This window comes from Eleutherodactylus coqui, chromosome 9, assembly GCF_035609145.1.
Source record: "Eleutherodactylus coqui strain aEleCoq1 chromosome 9, aEleCoq1.hap1, whole genome shotgun sequence".
In the NCBI taxonomy this organism is placed as follows: domain Eukaryota; kingdom Metazoa; phylum Chordata; class Amphibia; order Anura; family Eleutherodactylidae; genus Eleutherodactylus; species Eleutherodactylus coqui.
The window spans coordinates 111,513,430-111,534,412 of NC_089845.1; the positions used below are offsets into that span (position 1 = coordinate 111,513,430).

The 20,983-nt window shown below is 48.2% G+C and overlaps 1 protein-coding gene across 1 annotated transcript in view; it reads right to left on the bottom strand.

The window, feature by feature from the left end:
- LOC136578686 (lipoxygenase homology domain-containing protein 1-like) overlaps window positions 1–20,983 on the bottom strand; it is a 325,705-nt gene that overhangs the window by 257,250 nt on the left and 47,472 nt on the right. Inside the window, exons 6-7 of the mRNA XM_066578875.1 lie at window positions 4,758–4,909; window positions 4,476–4,554 (exon numbers count right to left, since the gene is read on the bottom strand). Coding sequence (XP_066434972.1) covers window positions 4,476–4,554; window positions 4,758–4,909 — 231 coding nt within the window. The remainder of the gene's footprint in view (window positions 1–4,475; window positions 4,555–4,757; window positions 4,910–20,983) is intronic.

Here is a 20,983-nt window from a genome sequence, read left to right on the forward strand (position 1 = left end):
TAATACATTTGTGGCAGAATGCCGGCGCATGGTTTACTTGGACCAGCGTATGAGCTGTAAATATGCTGCATTGTTCTTGTGTCTGTTATAGCGCCTCCTGCTGCTTTTTTGATTCCCTTTCAGAATGTCCATCTAATCTTGTCTAGTGACTCGGTCCTACAAATGGCCATGTGATTCCTCCTATTGTGCCAGTCAGTCAGTAACAATCAGCACACTAGAAGCAACTTCTTCTTATCAGCACTGAACATATTAGGTGGACGTTCCGAGAGGAAATGAAAAGAACATCAGGGGGCATAATAACAATTATTTAACCGCAATATGAAGAGCAAGGCAGATGCATAACAAGGGACAGAACTAAAATCTGCCCTTAGTTTAGCCCTTGATTTGGAAAAAGTCAGGCAACATAATTAATAACGGCACTGAGAAACTCAGTTATGAGGAAAGATTTACTTCATCAAATGTAGTTAGTCTTGAGAAAGGACATCTGAAGTTGTTATCATGCACTGAAATATTCCGCAATACCTTGCAGAATATTCCGCCATGTGGAAAAATCTGCTTCCAAATCCGCATGTTCAACATTCATCTTGTAGGACAGCTTCACACAAGTATATACACAAAAGCGCTTGCCTCTGTACAACATATTTTCACATGAACAAGTTTGATGAGGTTGATTTGCTTTTGTGCCTGTGCTTATTACTGTACTTTTTTCTCAAGCAGGGCCACTTCACACCTGCACGACACACCCCTTCCAAAGATTAAAAGGCTATTTAGCCTATTGAGGTCCAGATGTGTTCTTTTCCCTCCGGTTTCAAGCTGTGTTCCATGCATTTTCTTGTTTATTTCTGTGCATCCCATAGATTTCGATGGGGCCCTTAGTGCGCAAATATGCAGGAAAATAGAGCAGGACATATTACTTTGTGTGCACAAAACACGGTCATGAGAACAAGCCCATTGAAATCATTGGATTCTATTCTTTGTGTTTAAAATATACAAAAACATGTAAAAAAAAGAGTCATGTGAAGAAGCACCTAGGCTACTGTTAGGTTGAGCATTTGGGACCTGTGGTTCTACAGGTTTCCATGAGCACAGCTTCACAAGTGAGGGTTAATTGAGCTGGCTGGGTGTGGTTTTCTCCACCAGCCAATCCCCTCTGGTCTGCTGCACATAAATACCAGCATCTCTTGGTAGAACATGCTGGTCATCTTAGTGCTTTACTGTATTACTCTGTGTTAATCCCACTCAGAGCTTGTGTGATTCATGCTTGACTGAAGTGTCTCTCTCACCTTCCCTGAGGACGGTCTGGACACCTGTTGTCCCTCCCCTCCTTGCATTCTGGGGTGCGTACATTGAGTGGTACGGTGTCCCCGCAGGTGCATACACCCACAGGTTTCTCCCTATCTCTTTACAGATGCAGCCTCCAGACATACGATGATGTTTTTGTTACGGTATCTTACCCAATGATACGCCAGTCTGGGTTGCCCTAGAACTTACCCGCAACCGCAACCCCTGTCCCTGCCTACTTGCCTCCACTCCTGGCTAACCCCAGGCGGGCAACTGGGCGATGGTCCCCCCTCTTACTAGGGACCAAGAGGGGGGACTGGCATACCAAGATGTAACAGGGTAGAATACCGACAGGAAGGGCAGATGGAGGACCAACAGGAAATACACGCAGACCGAGGCAGATGGGATAACCTGGCAGATAAAGCAAAACTGAAAACACAGGAAACTGACAGAGCAGGATGCTAGCACACTGAACAGAAACCAATAACTGGCAGTGAATGGACCTCACTGCCAGCCTTATAAACAGAAGCCTCTGCCCAGGGACGGAGAGAGGGAGGCGACCACCTCCCAGCAGAATCCCATAACCAGGGACTCGTGCATAGAGCTGCACTCACAGGCACGCGCGCGCACGTCGCTGCCCGGACCCACGAGCGTGCGCACTGCACTGACCAGCCACCCGTGGCCCCGGCAGCCGCCGCATGGTAACGGTTTTATGTGTGTGTCAAATGAGTGATGCCTGACACTGTTTCTTTGTGATGTCAGCACGGTGGCTGACTCTCTATCCTTTTGGTGTGAGGATACTTAGACTAGCTATAGTTTGCTACCTTTATGCATGTGAGTTCTAGGTGGGGTTCATGTTATGTGTGGTATGCATGACGTGTGTTGGTGTGAACAGCAACGTGTTCTGTATGTGTGCGCAGATGACCAGACATAAGGTGTGAACTGTCATGTTCTGTGTTCAGTGTCGTGTTCTCTGTGAATAGTGTTGTGTCCTGTGTTTTGTACATATCTCCAGGTGCCTAATAAGAGATAGCCAGGTTCCAGATGAAGTCAGTGGGGCTGTCCTTATCAGGACCATCACCCTGCTTCCACTTTCCCTGATTAGTAAGGGACAGGGGTCCTTCCATCTTTACCTGGAGTGGAGCAATTGGTCTATGCAACATGATGAGAGTTGTTGTGGTTTCATTAGGACACTATCTTGTGTCCGTGCTGAGGCGTGGCGTTTTACTGCACCACATGGATGTAACAGCTACCTTCAGGCAAGCATACTTCAAATCTGTATTTAGTCAGTATATTAGATGCACAATAAGCACCTATGAATTGTTATATTCTTGTATACTATATTTGCATCCATACATAATATGTCATCAATGTTCAGTTATCACTGTATTCTGCACAATTTACAATTAATAAGCACAAATGGAAAAAAGAAATGAAAAATTTGTATTTGATCCATGTCTTGTGAAACATAATATGGAGTTAATAAAAATCTATGAACCTATTTCTACGGGTAAATGTTTCACAAATCTGTCTTTAAAATGTAGCATGGTTTTCTTTTGTTAATTTTTAAAACAAAATATGCCCATTACAGTCTACGGAAATAGGCAATTATCCATGTTGCATCTGTACTTCATTAGTATATGATCTGTATTTGCATTCATTAGTATTATTTTCTATTGGGCATAAAAAGGATCCACCATTGCTGCGTAAAAAATAAAACTAATGACAGCAAATATCCAGGCAAATACAGATCAAATACTGATGACATAGTAATGTAATTTCATCTGTAACACGTCCGTATTACATATCTGTGTTACAGACTTGTTAGAATGCGCTCATGAAAAATTGAAGCAAATTGACTAGAGATGAGCGTTCCTTCCCGCTCTCCCCGCTGCTCCCCGCCCGCCGCCGGCAGCCGAACTTTTCTTCCGAGCGGGCAGGTACCCGCTAAGGGCAATGCTTGATCTAGTAATTGCCCTTAGGGAGTATGCTCGCTCATTTCTAAAATTGACCGATTCCATATATGAGCTTTTCAACTTCCTCTAACTCAACATGCAGTAGTTAAGACGCGGTAGGATTTCTTGTTTTCCTCTGGTTAAAACGAATGTAATAAGTTTCCTTTTGACAATATTACCCATGTAATTAAGGTCTTGTTCTCACTGCTGTTAGGTTAAGTTAACCATTTCAGTTTCTCTGTTCCATTTGAGGAGTAGAGAAATAGAAATAAAAACAAAATTACACATTTCTCTCGTTCTTCCTATTGATTTCAATCAGTTTTAAGAAAATAGAAAGATGGAAATATTTTCATTTAATTCTGTTCCCTTTCATCTCTGTGCTTCAAATGGAACAAACAGCACAACTTATTGTGCTTTTTGTTCCATTTGAAAAACAGAAATAAAGGTGAATGGAATTTAATGGAAAAAAACAGAAATATATATATATATATATATATATATATATTTATATATATATTTAAAACTATTGAAATCAAGGGGAAGAACAATGGAAAAGTTCAATTCCATTTTAATTTCCATTTCTCTGCTCCAAAAATGGAACAGAGGAACTGAAATGCTTATGGAAACTAAAAGAGAAGGTTAGGTAACTCCTATTAGGGATGTGATCCTAATATTCAGAATAGTTTTCTGTAGAGTAGCTAGTAGGGTGCTGCCAATCCAAATACCGTCACCATAGGTAACGGGGCATAGAAATGATTAATTGTAAAAAAAAGAGAAAAAGATTGACCATAGCCGCAACTCTTGTAATGTAAAAGTAAAGGGATTACCCTAATTTCTTCTTTAATAATTAAATTATAGCCAGCATAAATAACGCGTTTCAGTGACACAGTCCCTTCTTCAGAAATGGCTGGAAAGAAATACAGGGATGTTACTGGATATTCATGTCCTGTACCTCCAGGAAAGAAGAAATGGTGGGTTCCATATTATAAGGGTTGTGCCCACGGTCCATCATTTTCTCCTTTTTTACAATTAATCATTAATTGACCTAAAGGCAGTGAGAACCAGCACCAAGCCAAGTGCACACGCACTCAGATATTGGCAGAATTTATATGTGTCTTTGTCACTGTAACCATAAGACAAAAACCATCAACATTTCTCTTTGGTCGCTGCATATATTCTCTATTATTATGTACATGAACACTTTAGCATTGGAGAAATTGACTATTTCATGGTTCTTGCCTGATTCAAGTCCATCATGGCCTATGATGACTGTGTGTAAATCACCAAGATGAACAGCTTCCAGAAAAAAAGTATCAGTCTACAAAAAATAAACAAAAAAAGATAAATGAGCAAGACACGCAATTTTAGGCAATGCGGGATTCATGAAAGTTACATTACTCGATCTAGATTTATTTTGAGATCGTAAACAATATTTTCTTATGTAAAACTATATTATATTAAATGTTCTAAAGATAATCCGGATGTCTGATCACTGTTATGACAATGTCACAAGGAACTTGCCTGCCCTTTAGTAAATGGTTTTGGCTTGTTTGATTTCTGCAGTTGCCTGGAGCCAGTGTCGCCATATTGGCCCTGCAGTGATATATACACATTGGCTTCGGTTCCAGCATTCCACAGATCACCTGTTACCACCTCAATTTTGTACTTTGTTACTAAAATGAAAAAGATATTAAAATCTGTTATCACATCAAGACTGTTATATAATAGAAAAATGCACTTAAGAAATATAGAGGCAGAATATGGAGTACATGGCAAGACTGAAGTTAAGAGTTTGTTTGCATAAAAGATAATGAGCTTCAAACCAACCTAGTTTCTAAAATATCTACACTCCAAATATAAAAATCATTAAAGGGAATGTGTCACCAGTTTTATGCTACCTTCTCTGAGGAAGTGGCAGGGTTTTGTCTGGTGTATGAAGACATGCTGTAGTTTGTCAGTAGTAGTAGCAGGCAGACAAAGAGGGGTAAGTCCCCAAAAGTTATGAGCTGCGGCTAGCCTCAACCAGTAATGCGGCTAGCTATGCCCATCCCACTCTCTGGCCTCTGATTGATGGCTGTCTCCTTATTACTGTACTATTGTCAGTGCTATATAAGCAGAGGTATTGTGGGTGTAATGCCTGTCATTGGCTCAGAAGAGTAGATGGCATTCTCACCATTATGTTGCAGAAATGTTACCATTATCAGCAGGAATTGCTAAATCTACTACACATCAGAAAAAAAACTACCTCCCTGCCATGCTAGGTGGGTCAATAAGATAGGCCAACATGCCAAGCAATAAGTGATCTCCTCTAAGGCTCCTACATTATATCAGCTCTGACATATCAACTAGGGGTTGGCCTAAAAAGCAAATGGTTATAGGAGATCTGATGGGAATTCCATCAAACTCATATCTACTCTTGGCCTACTAGTTCTGAGTAACTTACACTCCTTGTGGAAAGACTCTGTTGTCCCATTGCAACCTTCGATACTCCTCTCCTCCATCGTACCATACCTCACCCACACTACCAATGGACTGAGAAGCACTACGGTATTACATAGATTAACCTGACAATCCTGAATTCTTAGATTGCGAGTACAGTGAGGCTTTGTGTATTTTTCTGTGTTAGTTCCTTTTGCTCTTCTACATGTTTTCAAAGGCACATCATGAATTTTTCTAGGGCTACTGCTTTTACAAACTTTTCCATTGAAATGACTGGATTTCTTAAAGAAAATGATTAGCATTCTATTTTATATTTCAACTTGGTCTATTAAAAAAAATCTAAAAAATGTTAATATCTTCTAAAAAACATTCTTGTATAAAATGTTCTTGGCAATATTTCAAGCTCTTGTTATACATATAAAAGCAGCATTTCTTTCATGTTTAAAATTGCCCTGGAGGCCACCATGAACGTAAGAATACAACGAAAGTTGAACAGAGATCACTAAATTCGAGAATGCTATGTAAATAGCCTGAATCATGAAAAATGTAACAATATACACAGATTTGCTGAATCATGCAGATTTTTCAAAAACTTGCCACTGTATAAATAGGCAACTTTAGTAACTCAAAAGTAAATGGATTGGCTAATAAAAATGCATTTAAATGATTTTACAGATATATTCATGGAAAATTCAGTTTAAGCACAACATGGTAAATAGAGCCCAATGTGCACTGGAACCAATAAAAACACACTGTTAAAATACATTGTGAGCTGAGTGACAGCGAATAGCGAGGACAGTTTGTTATTTTCCATAGCAATGTTAAAGTAAACTGGTGGGAAATGTTCTCTCATAGATTACAATGGAAATTACCATGGAATATAACTTTTCTATTAATAAAGTGTAAATTTAAGTAAAGTTTATAATTTACAGATAACTATCATGACAACTATTACTATTTTTCCTCTTGCCGATTGCTGCAAAGTACTATTTAAAAAAATAATTGACTCATAAAGGAGTTTTCCATGAAAACACATTTAAGGAAGTAAATGTGGGATTGATGGGGTTACCAAGATTGGAGCCCTCACCAATTAGTTTAACAAGGGGCCACAGGGCTCCTTGAAATATGGGAGCCTTTTAGAGATGAGCGAACACCAAAATGTTCGGGTGTTCGTTATTCGGAACGAACTTCCCGTGATGCTCGAGGGTTCGTTTCGAACAACGAACCCCATTGAAGTCAATGGGCGACCAGAACATTTTTGTATTTCGCCGATGCTCGCTAAGGTTTTCATGTGTGAAAATCTGGGCAATTCAAGAAAGTGATGGGAATGACACAGTGACGGATAGGGCAGGCGAGGGGCTACATGTTGGGCTGCATCTCAAGTTCACAGGTCCCACTATTAAGCCACAATACCGGCAAGAGTGGGCCCCCCCCCCTCCCAACAACTTTTACTTCTGAAAAGCCCTCATTAGCATGGCATACCTTTGCTAAGCACCACACTACCTCCAACAAAGCACAATCACTGCCTGCATGACACTCCACTGACACTTCTCCTGGGTTACATGCTGACCAACCGCCCCCCCTCCCCCCCACAGCGCACACCAAAGTGTCCCTGGGCAGCCTTCAGCTGCCCTCATGCCACACCACGCTCATGTCTATTTAGAATTGCGTCTGCCATGACGAGGGACCGCAGGCACACACTGCAGAGGTTGGCACGGCTAGGCAGCGACCCTCTTTAAAAGTGGCGGAGCGATAGCCCACAATGCTGTACAGAAGCAATGAGAAATATAATCCTGTGCCACCGCCATCAGGAGCTGCACACGTGGGCATAGCAATGGGGAACCTATGTGCCACACACTATTCATTCTGTCAAGGTGTCTGCATGCCCCAGTCAGACCGGGCTTTTTAATTCATAGACACAGGCAGGTACAACTCCCTATTGTGAAGTCCCTGTCGACCCACAGCATGGGTGGCTCCCTGGAACCCACCGGTGGTACACAGAAATATCCCATTGCATTGCCCAACACAGCTGAGGTAGTAATGTCGTGCTTAATGCAGGTGGGCTTCGGCCCACACTGCATGCCCCAGTCTGACTGGGGTTCTTTATAAGTGTACAGATGTAGTAAAAACTCCGTGTGCACCTACAGCATGGGTGGGTGCCAGGAAGCCACCGGCGGTACATAGAAATATCCCATTGCATTGCCCAACACAGCTGAGGTAGTAATGTTGTGCTTAACCCTTTCCAATCCAATTTGTATATGGTTTTCCTAGGGGGCTTACTCTTTTTCTGCCGTTATACAACGGCGCTATATGCTGGCTAAAGCCAGTACTGCATGAGCTGACACGTAGGATAGGCTCCGACAGCAGAGAGGCTGGCAATATACAGTAAGAGAACCCCGACGGACGTCTACCAACAACGGAGCTGTACAGCCTTAAACCCTAATGTCTTCACAGGTCACACAGTGGACTGGAAAGGGTTAATGCAGGTGGGTTTCGGCCCACACTGCATGCCCCAGTCAGACTGGGTTTCTTTATAAGTGGAAACAGATGCATTTATAATTCCCTGTGGACCCACTGCCTGGGTGGGTGCCAGGAAGCCACCGGCGGTACATAGAAATATCCCATTGCATTGCCCAACACAGCTGAGGTAGTAATGTTGTGCGTAATACAGGTGGGCTTCGGCCCACACTGCATGCCCCAGTCAGACTGGGGTTCTTTAGAAGTGTACAGATGTATTAAAAACTCCGTGTGCACCTACAGCATGGGTGGCTCCCTGGAACCCACCGGCGGTACACAAAAATATCCCATTGCATTGCCCAACACAGCTGAGGTAGTAATGTCGTGCTTAATGCAGGTGGGCTTCGGCCCACACTGCATGCCCCAGTCAGACTGGGGTTCTTTACAAGTGGACACATGTAGGTTAAACTCCCTGTGGACCCACTGCCTGGGTGGGTGCCAGGAAGCCACCGGCGGTACATAGAAATATCCCATTGCATTGCCCAACACAGCTGAGGTAGTAATGTTGTGCGTAATACAGGTGGGCTTCGGCCCACACTGCATGCCCCAGTCAGACTGGGGTTCTTTAGAAGTGTACAGATGTATTAAAAACTCCGTGTGCACCTACAGCATGGGTGGCTCCCTGGAACCCACCGGCGGTACATAAAAATATCCCATTGCATTGCCCAACACAGCTGAGGTTACGTCAGCTGTAATGCAGGTGGGCTAAAAATTAATTTGATTACACTGTAGGCGAGGGCCCACAAAAATTGCTGTATCAACAGTACTAATGTACATCCCAAAAATTGGCCATGGCCAGCCAAGAGGGCAGGTGAAACCCATTAATCGCTTTGGTTAATGTGGCTTAAGTGGTAACTAGGCCTGGAGGCAGCCCAGTGTAACGAAAAATTGGTTCAAGTTAAAGTTCCAATGCTTTTAAGCGCATTGAAACTTTTAAAAATTGTTCTGAAAAATTATTTGACTGAGCCTTGTGGCCCTAAGAAAAATTGCCCGTTCAGCGTGATTACGTGAGGTTTCAGGAGGAGGAGCAGGAGGAGGAGGAGGAGGAATATTAGACACAGATTGATGAAGCAGAAATGTCCCCGTTTTGGATGGTGAGAGAGAACGTAGCTTCCATCCGCGGGTGCAGCCTACGTATTGCTTACGTATCGCTGCTGTCCGCTGGTGGAGAACAGAAGTCTGGGGAAATCCAGCCTTTGTTCATCTTGATGAGTGTTAGCCTGTCGGCACTGTCGGTTGACAAGCGGCTACGCTTATCTGTGATGATTCCCCCAGCCGCACTAAACACCCTTTCCGACAAGACGCTAGCCGCAGGACAAGCAAGCACCTCCAGGGCATACAGCGCGAGTTCAGGCCACGTGTCCAGCTTCGACACCCAGTAGTTGTAGGGGGCAGAGGCGTCACCAAGGATGGTCGTGCGATCCGCTACGTACTCCCTCACCATCCTTTTACAGTGCTCCCGCCGACTCAGCCGTGACTGGGGAGCGGTGACACAGTCTTGGTGGGGAGCCATAAAGCTGGCCAGGCCCTTAAAGACTGTTGCACTGCCTGGGATGTACATGCTGCTCGATCTACGCACATCCCCTGCTACCTTGCCCTCGGTACTGCGCCTTCTGCCACTAGCGCTGTCGGCTGGGAATTTTACCATCAGCTTGTCCGCAAGGGTCCTGTGGTATAGCAACACTCTCGAACCCCTTTCCTCTTCGGGAATCAGAGTGGGCAGGTTCTCCTTATACCGTGGATCGAGCAGTGTGTACACCCAGTAATCCGTCGTGGCCAGAATGCGTGCAACGCGAGGGTCACGAGAAAGGCATCCTAACATGAAGTCAGCCATGTGTGCCAGGGTACCAGTACGCAACACATGGCTGTCCTCACTAGGAAGATCACTTTCAGGATCCTCCTCCTCCTCCTCCTCAGGCCATACACGCTGAAAGGATGACAGGCAATCAGCCGGTGTACCGTCAGCAGCGGCCCAAGCTGTCTCTTCCCCCTCCTCCTCATCCTCCTCATGCTCCTCCTCCTCCTCCTGTACGCGCTGAGAAATAGACAGGAGGGTGCCCTGACTATCCAGCGGCATACTGTCTTCCCCCGCCCCCGTTTCCGAGCGCAAAGCAGCTGCCTTTATTGTTTGCAGGGAATTTCTCAAGATGCATAGCAGAGGAATGGTGACGCTAATGATTGTAGCATCGCCGCTCACCACCTGGGTAGACTCCTCAAAATTACCAAGGACATGGCAGATGTCTGCCAACCAGGCCCACTCTTCTGAAAGGAATTGAGGAGGCTGACTCCCACTGCGCCGCCCATGTTGGAGTTGGTATTCGACTATAGCTCTACGTTGTTCATAGAGCCTGGCCAACATGTGGAGCGTAGAGTTCCACCGTGTGGGCACGTCGCACAGCAGTCGGTGCACTGGCAGCTTAAAGTGATGTTGCAGGGTGCGCAGGGTGGCAGCGTCCGTGTGGGACTTGCGGAAATGTGCGCAGAGCCGGCGCGCCTTTACGAGCAGGTCTGACAAGCGTGGGTAGCTTTTCAGAAAGCGCTGAACCACCAAATTAAAGACGTGGGCCAGGCATGGCACGTGCGTGAGGCTGCCGAGCTGCAGAGCCGCCACCAGGTTACGGCCGTTGTCACACACGACCATGCCCGGTTGGAGGCTCAGCGGCGCAAGCCAGCGGTCGGTCTGCTGTGTCATACCCTGCAGCAGTTCGTGGGCCGTGTGCCTCTTATCGCCTAAGCTGAGTAGTTTCAGCACGGCCTGCTGACGCTTGCCCACCGCTGTGCTGCCACACCGCGCGACATCGACTGCTGGCGACATGCTGCTGCTAACACATCTTGATTGCGAGACAGAGGAGGAGGAGGAGGAGGAGGAGGGTGCTTTAGTGGAGGAAGCATACACCTCCGCAGATACCAGCACCGAGCTGGGGCCCGCAATTCTGGGGGTGGGTAGGACGTGAGCGGTCCCAGGCTCTGACTCTGTCCCAGCCTCCACTAAATTCACCCAATGTGCCGTCAGGGAGATGTAGTGGCCCTGCCCGCCTGTGCTTGTCCACGTGTCCGTAGTTAAGTGGACCGTGGCAGTAACCGCGTTGGTGAGGGCGCGTACAATGTTGCGGGAGACGTGGTCGTGCAGGGCTGGGACGGCACATCGGGAAAAGTAGTGGCGACTGGGAACTGAGTAGCGCGGGGCCGCCGCCTCCATGATACTTTTGAAGGACTCCGTTTCCACAACCCTATACGGCAGCATCTCAAGGCTGATGAATTTTGCGATGCGGACGGTTAACGTTTGAGCGTGCGGGTGCGTGGCGGCGTACTTGCGCTTGCGCTCCAACAGTTGCGCTAGCGACGGCTGGACTGTGCGGTGCGAGACATTGGAGGATGGGGCCGAGGACAGCGGAGGTGAGGGTGTGGGTGCAGGCCATGAGACGGTCGTGCCTGTGTCCTGAGAGGGGGGTTGGATCTCAGTGGCAGGTTGGGGCACAGGGGGAGAGGCAGGGGTGCAAACCGGAGGCGGTGAACGGCCTTCGTCCCACCTTGTGGGGTGCTTGGCCATCATATGCCTGCGCATGGTGGTGGTGGTGAGGCTGTTGGTGTTGGCTCCCCGGCTGAGCTTTGCGCGACAAAGGTTGCACACCACAGTTCGTCGGTCGTCAGGCGTCTCTGTGAAAAACTGCCAGACCTTAGAGCACCTCGGCCTCTGCAGGGTGGCATGGCGCGAGGGGGCGCTTTGGGAAACACTTGGTGGATTATTCGGTCTGGCCCTGCCTCTACCCCTGGCCACCGCACTGCCTCTTGCAACCTGCCCTGCTGATGCCCTTGACTCCCCCTCTGAAGACCTGTCCTCCTGAGTAAGCGTTGCACACCAGGTGGGGTCAGTCACCTCATCGTCCTGCTGCTCTTCCTCCGAATCCTCTGTGCGCTGCTCCCTCGGACTTACTGCCCTTACTACTACCTCACTGCAAGACAACTGTGTCTGATCGTCATCGTCCTCCTCACCCACAGAAAGTTGTTGAGACAGTTGGCGGAAGTCCCCAGCCTCATCCCCCGGACCCCGGGAACTTTCGAATGGTTGGGGCATCAGTGACTATAAACTCCTCTGGTGGGAGAGGAACCGCTGATGCCCAATCTGAGCAGGGGCCCGAGAACAGTTCCTGGGAGTGTTCCCGCTCCTGAGCAGGTGTCATTGTAGTGGAGTGAGGAGGCTGGGAGGAAGGAGGAGCAGCAGACAGAGGATTCGGATTTGCAGCAGTGGACGGCGCAGAACTGCGTGTTGACGATAGGTTGCTCGAAGCACTTTCTGCCATCCAGGACAGGACCTGCTCACACTGCTCATTTTCTAATAACCGTCTCCCGCGTGGACCCATTAATTGGGCGATGAATGTGGGGACGCCAGAAACGTGCCTCTCTCCTAATCGCGCAGCAGTCGGCTGCGACACACCGGGATCCGGAGCTCGGCCTGTGCCCACACCCTGACTTGGCCCTCCGCGTCCTCGGCCGCGTCCACGTCCTCTAGGCCTACCCCTACCCCTCAGCATGCTGTATTACAAGTGATTTGATTTCACAGGCAGGAAATAAATTGGCGCAAGACTGCAGGCCAAATATTATTTTTGCACTTTTTGGAAAACGAACGGCCCCACTGCCTTTAGTGAATGAATAATCTAAGTTTAATAACTGTGCTGTGTCCCTGCTAATGTGTCACTGAACGTGAGGGTAGCAGAGTTATTATAACTCTGGCAGAGCAGGTATTTTTTTTCCCAATTAAGGAAAGCAAATGGCGAAGCCAGCAGTAAAGCGTAGCTGGGTGCGTATGATTTAGCACTGTTCTTCACGCAGCTCACACGTCTCCACCGCCCGTAAGGACGGACAGAGGCTGGACAAATAGATTTGTTTTCAGTTTTTTCCCACCAAAAGGCAGCACTGCGTATATTCAATGAACATGAGAAGTTTAATAACTGTGCTGTGTCCCTGCTTATGTGTCACAGAACGTGAGGGTAGCAGAGTTATTATAACTCTGGCAGAGCAGGTATTTTTTTTCCCAATTAAGGAAAGCAAATGGCGAAGCCAGCAGTAAAGCGTAGCTGGGTGCGTATGATTTAGCACTGTTCTTCACGCAGCTCACACGTCTCCACCGCCCGTAAGGACGGACAGAGGCTGGACAAATAGATTTGTTTTCAGTTTTTTCCCACCAAAAGGCAGCACTGCGTATATTCAATGAACATGAGAAGTTTAATAACTGTGCTGTGTCCCTGCTTATGTGTCACAGAACGTGAGGGTAGCAGAGTTATTATAACTCTGGCAGAGCAGGTATTTTTTTTCCCAATTAAGGAAAGCAAATGGCGAAGCCAGCAGTAAAGCGTAGCTGGGTGCGTATGATTTAGCACTGTTCTTCACGCAGCTCACACGTCTCCACCGCCCGTAAGGACGGACAGAGGCTGGACAAATAGATTTGTTTTCAGTTTTTTCCCACCAAAAGGCAGCACTGCGTATATTCAATGAACATGAGAAGTTTAATAACTGTGCTGTGTCCCTGCTTATGTGTCACAGAACGTGAGGGTAGCAGAGTTATTATAACTCTGGCAGAGCAGGTATTTTTTTTCCCAATTAAGGAAAGCAAATGGCGAAGCCAGCAGTAAAGCGTAGCTGGGTGCGTATGATTTAGCACTGTTCTTCACGCAGCTCACACGTCTCCACCGCCCGTAAGCACGGACAGAGGCTGGACAAATAGATTTGTTTTCAGTTTTTTCCCACCAAAAGGCAGCACTGCGTATATTCAATGAACATGAGAAGTTTAATAACTGTGCTGTGTCCCTGCTTATGTGTCACAGAACGTGAGGGTAGCAGAGTTATTATAACTCTGGCAGAGCAGGTATTTTTTTTCCCAATTAAGGAAAGCAAATGGCGAAGCCAGCAGTAAAGCGTAGCTGGGTGCGTATGATTTAGCAATGTTTTTCACGCAGCTCACACGTCTACACAGGCGTAAGGACGGACACAGGCTGGACAAATAGATTTGTTTTCAGTTTTTTCCCACCAACAGGCAGCACTGCGTATATTCAATGAACCTGCGAAGTTTAATAACTGCGCTGTGTCCCTGCTTATGTGTCACAGAACGTGAGGGTAGCAGAGTTATTATAACTCTTGGAGAGCAGGTATTTTTTTTTCCCAATTAAGGAAAGCAAATGGCGAACCCAGCAGTAAAGCGTAGCTGGCTGCGTATGATTTAGCAATGTTTTTCACGCAGCTCACACGTCTACACAGGCGTAAGGACGGACACAGGCTGGACAAATAGATTTGTTTTCAGTTTTTTCCCACCAACAGGCAGCACTGCGTATATTCTATGAATAATAACTGTGTTGTGGCCCTGCCTATACAATTCTTTCCCTGCAGTATCAATGGAGGGTGCAATGCTCTGCAGAGGCGATTTTGAGAAGCCCAAAAAAAATGCAGCACAGCCAACAGCAGCCTGGACAGTACTGCACACGGATAAATATGGCCCTAGAAAGGACCGTTGAGGTTCTTGAAGGCTACACTCACTCCTAACACTCTCCCTGCCTATGCAGCACTTCTGTCCCTAATGCCAGGTGCAACGGTCTGCAGAGGCGATTTTGAGAAAAAAAAAAATGCCACTGCTAACAGCAGCCAACACACAGCTATCAGTGGCCCTAATAAGGACCTTTGGGGGGTCTTGAAGCCTACACTAACTACCAATTCTTTCCCTACAGCAGCTCCGGTATAAACAGCACTGTCCCTCATCTAACTCACACCGCATCTGAGGCGAGCCGCGGGAGGGGCCGACTTTTATATTAGGCGAACACCTGATCTCCCCAGCCACTCACAGCAGGGGGGTGGTATAGGGCTTAAACGTTGCAGGGGGAAGTTGTAATGCCTTCCCTGTCTTTCAATTGGCCAGAAAAGCGCGCAAACGTCTCAGGGAAGGAAGTGAAAGTAACCAGAACACCGCATGGTGTTCGTTACGAATAACGAACATCCCGAACACCCTAATATTCGCACGAATATCAAGCTCGGACGAACGCGTTCGCTCATCTCTAGAGCCTTTTCAAACTATATCTAGGCACAATGGTGCATCACTTGAAGGGTGTAGAGCTGCAGTACCAGGCACAGCCACATGTACACATGTTGCTGTACCTCAATACATATTGAAAGGGCTGTGAGGTTCCCTGTAGTGCATATCTTTTTGTTCTGCTCATTGTTGGCGTTGGACTTCCAGTAATCAGACATTGACGGCCTATTCTGCAGAAGATAAGTTGTTTATAGTAAAGCCAAAGAGCACTAGACATCATTTCCAAAAGAAAAATAATACAAAAGAAAAACATAATAGTCAATGATTCATGTGCTGCCTTAGTTATGTGTCTAGTTTTTATGGCTGTCTAGTATTATTGTGATACCGTAAAAGTTGGTAGATAGAGCTATTGGCTTTTATTCATTGACATTTTGTAGCCTAAGTAATAGGTAAATAATTCAAGGCCACTTACTAATAGTAGACTGAATTTAATGCACAATATACTTTACACAACTAAAGTCACCTGTCACCTATAACGTCGTACTTTGCACAAATACCAACTTTTCTAGAAGTTGTCTCTGAAAGGGTGAGTTCACATCAGCATTGGAACCTCCGGTCGGAAGCTGTGTTGCAGATTCGGCACAAAAGGAGTGAATTTCTTACCAAAAATTCCTTTTTTCCGAGTCATCCTGACGGCAGACATGGAGGTTGCACCTTGACCTTGTAGGGACATCAAGCAAGAGACTTCAAAAGGCTCCTCCTGCCTCCCATTCACCAGTGTCTTCTAAATTACTTACATGGACATGTCGTGGTTAATAGAGATGAGCGAGCACCAAAATGCTCGGGTGCTCGTTACTCGGGACGAAATTTTCGCGATGCTCGAGGGTTCGTTTCGAGTAAAGAACCCCATTGAAGTCAATGGGTGACTCGAGCATTTTTGTATATCGCCAATGCTCGCTAAGGTTTCCATTTGTGAAAATCGGGGCAATTCAAGAAAGTGATGGGAACGACACAGCAACGGATAGGGCAGGCGAGGGGCTACATGTTGGGCTGCATCTCAAGTTCCCAGGTCCCACTATTAAGCCACAATAGCGGCAAGAGTGCCCCCCCCCAACAACTTTTACTTCTGAAAAGCCCTCATTAGCAATGCATACCTTAGCTAAGCACCACACTACCTCCAACAAAGCACAATCACTGCCTGCATGACACTCCGCTGCCACTTCTCCTGGGTAACATGCTGCCCAACCCCCCCCTGCATGACCTAGTGTCCACAGCGCACACCAAATTGTCCCTGCGCAGCCTTCAGCTGCACTCATGCCACGCCACATTCATGTCTATTTATAAGTGCGTCTGCCATGAGGAGGAACCGCAGGCACACACTGCAGAGGGTTGGCACGGCTAGGCAGCGACCCTCTTTAAAAGGGGCGGGGCGATAGCCCACAATGCTGTACAGAAGCAATGAGAAATATAATCCTGTGCCACCGCCATCAGGAGCTGCACACGTGGGCATAGCAATGGGGAACCTATGTGCCACACACTATTGATTCTGTCAAGGTGTCTGCATGCCCCAGTCAGACTGCGTTTTTTTTAAAATAGTCACAGGCAGGTACAACTCCGCAATGGGAATTCCGTGTGCACCCACAGCATGAGTGGCTCCCTGGAACCCACCGGCTGTACATTAATGTATCCCATTGCATTGCCCATCACAGCTGAACTAATGTCATGTTTAATGCAAGTGGGCTTTGGCCCACACTGCATGCCCCAGTCAGACTGGGGCTCTTTAGAAGTGGACACATGCAGTTACAACTCCGTGTGGACCCACGGCATGGGTGGCTCCCTGGAACCCACCGGCGGTACATAAATATATCCCATTGCAGTGCCTAACACAGCTGATGTAACGTCAGCTGTAATGCAGGTGGGCTAAAAATTAATTGGATTACACTGTAGGCGAGGGCCCCCAAAAATTGGTGTACCAACAGTACTAATGTACCTCAGAAAAATTGCCCATGCCCAACCAAGAGGGCAGGTGAAACCCATTAATCGCTTTGGTTAATGTGGCTTAATTGGTAACTAGGCCTGGAGGCAGCCCAGTTAAAATAAAAATTGGTTCAGGTGAACGTTTCAACGCTTTAATGAGCATTGAAACGTATAAAAATTGTTTACAAAAATTATATGACTGAGCCTTGTGGGCCTAAGAAAAATTGCCCGTTCGGCGTGATTATGTGAGGTTTCAGGAGGAGGAGCAGGAGGAGGAGGAGGAATATTATACACAGATTGATGAAGCAAAAATGTCCCCGATTTTGATGGTGATAGAGAACAATGCTTCCATCCGCGGGTGCAGCCTACGTATTGCTTACGTATCGCTGCTGTCCGCTGGTGAAGAAGAGAAGTCTGGGGAAATCCAGGCTTTGTTCATCTTGATGATTGTAAGCCTGTTGGCACTGTCGGTTGACAGGCTGGTACGCTTATCCGTGATGATTTCCCCAGCCGCACTAAACACCCTCTCTGACAAGACGCTAGCCGCAGGACAAGCAAGCACCTCCAGGGCATACAGAGCGAGTTCAGGCCACGTGTCCAGCTTCGACACCCAGTAGTTGTAGGGGGCAGAGGTGTCACCAAGGACGGTCGTGCGATCGGCTACGTACTCCCTCACCATCCTTTTACAGTGCTCCCGCCAACTCAGCCTTGACTGGGGACCGGTGACACAGTCTTGCTGGGGAGCCATAAAGCTGGCAAAGGCCTTGGAGAATGTTCCCCTGCCTGCGCTGTACATGCTGCCTGATCTCTGCGCCTCCCCTGCTACCTGGCCCTCGGAACTGCGCCTTCTGCCACTAGCGCTGTCGGATGGGAAGTTTACCATCAGTTTGTCTACCAGCGCCCTGTGGTATAGCATCATTCTGGAACCCCTTTCCTCTTCGGGAATGAGAGTGGAAAGGTTCTCCTTATACCGTGGGTCGAGCAGTGTGTACACCCAGTAATCCGTAGTGGCCAGAATGCGTGTAACGCGAGGGTCACGAGAAAGGCATCCTAACATGAAGTCAGCCATGTGTGCCAGGGTACCTGTACGCAACACATGGCTGTCCTCACTAGGAAGATCACTTTCAGGATCCTCCTCCTCCTCCTCTGGCCATACATGCTGAAAGGATGACAGGCAAGCAGCATGTGTACCCTCAGCAGTGGGCCAAGCTGTCTCTTCCCCCTCCTCATGCTCCTCCCCCTCCTCAACCCACTGAGATATAGACATGAGGGTGCTCTGACTATCCAGCGACATACTGTCTTCCCACGCCTCCGGTTCCGAGTGCAAAGCGTCTGCCTTTATGCTTTGCAGGGAACTTCTCAAGAGGCATAGCAGAGGAATGGTGACGCTAATGATTGCAGCATCGCTGCTCACCATCTGGGTAGACTCCTCAAAGTTTCCAAGGACCTGGCAGATGTCTGCCAACCAGGCCCACTCTTCTGTAAAGAATTGAGGAGGCTGACTCCCACTACGCCGCCCATATTTGAGTTGGTATTCCACAATAGCTCTACGCTGCTCATAGAGCCTGGCCAACATGTGGAGCGTAGAGTTCCACCGTGTGGGCACGTCGTACAGCAATCGGTGCACTGGCAGATTAAACCGATGTTGCAGGGTCCGCAGGGTGGCAGCGTCCGTCTTGGAGTTGCGGAAATGTGCGCTGACCCGGCGCACCTTTCCGAGCAGGTATGACAAGTGTGGGTAGCATTTCAGAAAGCGCTGAACCACCAAATTAAAGACATGGGCCAGGCATGGCACGTGCGTGAGGCTGCCGAGCTGCAGAGCCTCCACCAGGTTACGGCCGTTGTCACACACGACCATGCCCGGTTGGAGGCTCAGCGACGCAAGCCAGCGGTCGGTCTGCTCTGTCAGACCCTGCAGCAGTTTGTGGGCCGTGTGCCTCTTCTCTCCTAAGCTGAGTAGTTTCAGCACGGCCTGCTGATGCTTGCCCACCGCTGTGCTGCCGTGCCGCGCGACACCAACTGCTGGCGACGTGCTGCTGCTGACACATCTTGATTGCGAGACAGAGGTTGCGTAGGAGGAGGGGGAGGAGGAGGGTGGTTTAGTGGAGGAAGCATACACCGCCGCAGATACCACCACCGAGCTGGGGCCCGCAATTCTGGGGGTGGGTAGGACGTGAGCGGTCCCAGGCTCTGACTCTGTCCCAGCCTCCACTAAATCCACCCAATGTGCCGTCAGGGAGATATAGTGGCCCTGCCCGCCTGTGCTTGTCCACGTGTCTGTTGTTAAGTGGACCTTGGCAGTAACCGCGTTGGTGAGGGCGCGTACAATGTTGCGGGAGACGTGGTCGTGCAGGGCTGGGACGGCACATCGGGAAAAGTAGTGGCAACTGGGAACCGAGTAGCGCGGGGCCGCCGCCGCCATCATGCTTTTGAAAGCCTCCGTTTCCACAAGCCTATACGGCAGCATCTCCAGGCTGATCAATTTGGCAATGTGCACGTTTAACGCTTGAGCGTGCAGGTGCGTGGAGGCGTATTTGCGCTTGCGCTCAAACAGTGGCGCCAGCGACGTCTGGACGCTGCGCTGAGAGACATTGCTGGATGGGGCCGAGGACAGCGGAGGTGAGGGTGTGGGTGCAGGCCAGGAGACGGTAGTGCCTGTGTCCTCAGAGGGGGGTTGGATCTCAGTGGCTGGTTGGGGTACAGGGGGAGAGGCAGTGGTGCAAACCAGAGGCGGTGAACGGCCTTCGTCCCACCTTGTGGGGTGCTTGGCCATCATATGCCTGCGCATGCTGGTGGTGGTGGCTCCCCAGCTGATCTTGGCGCGACAAAGGTTGCACACCACTGTTCGTCGGTCGTCAGGTGTCTCTGTGAAAAACTGCCACACCGTAGAGCACCTTGACCTCTGCAGGGTGGCATGGCGCAAGGGGGCGCTTTGGGAAACAGTTGGTGGATTATTCGGTCTGGCCCTGCCTCTACCCCTGGCCACCGCACTGGCTCGGCCTGTGCCCACACCCTGACTTGGGCCTCCGCGTCCTCGCCCGCGTCCACGTCCTCTAGGCCTACCCCTACCCCTCAGCATGGTGTATTACCAGTAGTGCAGAAACAGAACGCTGTAATTAAATGTGCCGCTTATTGGCCTGTGGTTGGAGGCTGACTTCGCTTACGGAACGCCAGGAAATAATTTTGCGCAAGCCTGCTGTAACACTTAGCTGGCTGCGTATGAATTAGGAGGACAACTACACCCAGCACAGACCCAGAACACTGAGGACAGTCACAGGCAGCCCAAATAGATTTTTTTCCCCAAATGTTTTTGCAAAGACCCACTGCCTATATTCAATAAATATATGTCTTCTGTCCCTGCCTCACAATATATGTCTTCTGTCCCTGCCTCACCACCACTACTGGCCCTGGAGTATGTATAATTACTGCAGGGCGCAATGCTCTGCACGGCCGATATACAAAAAAAAAAAATGTGCAACACTGCAAAAAGCAGCCTTCACACTACTGCACACGGTTAGATGTGGCCCTAAGAAGGACCGTTGGGCTTCTTGAAGCCAAAAATACTCCTAACACTCTCCCTATAGCAGCTCCGGCACCAACAGCACTTTCCCTCCTCTATGTCAGAACAAATCTGTGGCGAGCCGCGGGAGGGGCCGATTTTTATACTCGGGTGACACCTGATCTCGCCAGCCACTCACTGCAGGGGGGTGGTATAGGGCTTGAACGTCGCAGGGGGAAGTTGTAATGCCTTCCCTGTCTTTCTATTGGCCAGAAAAGCGCGCTAACGTCTCAGAGATGA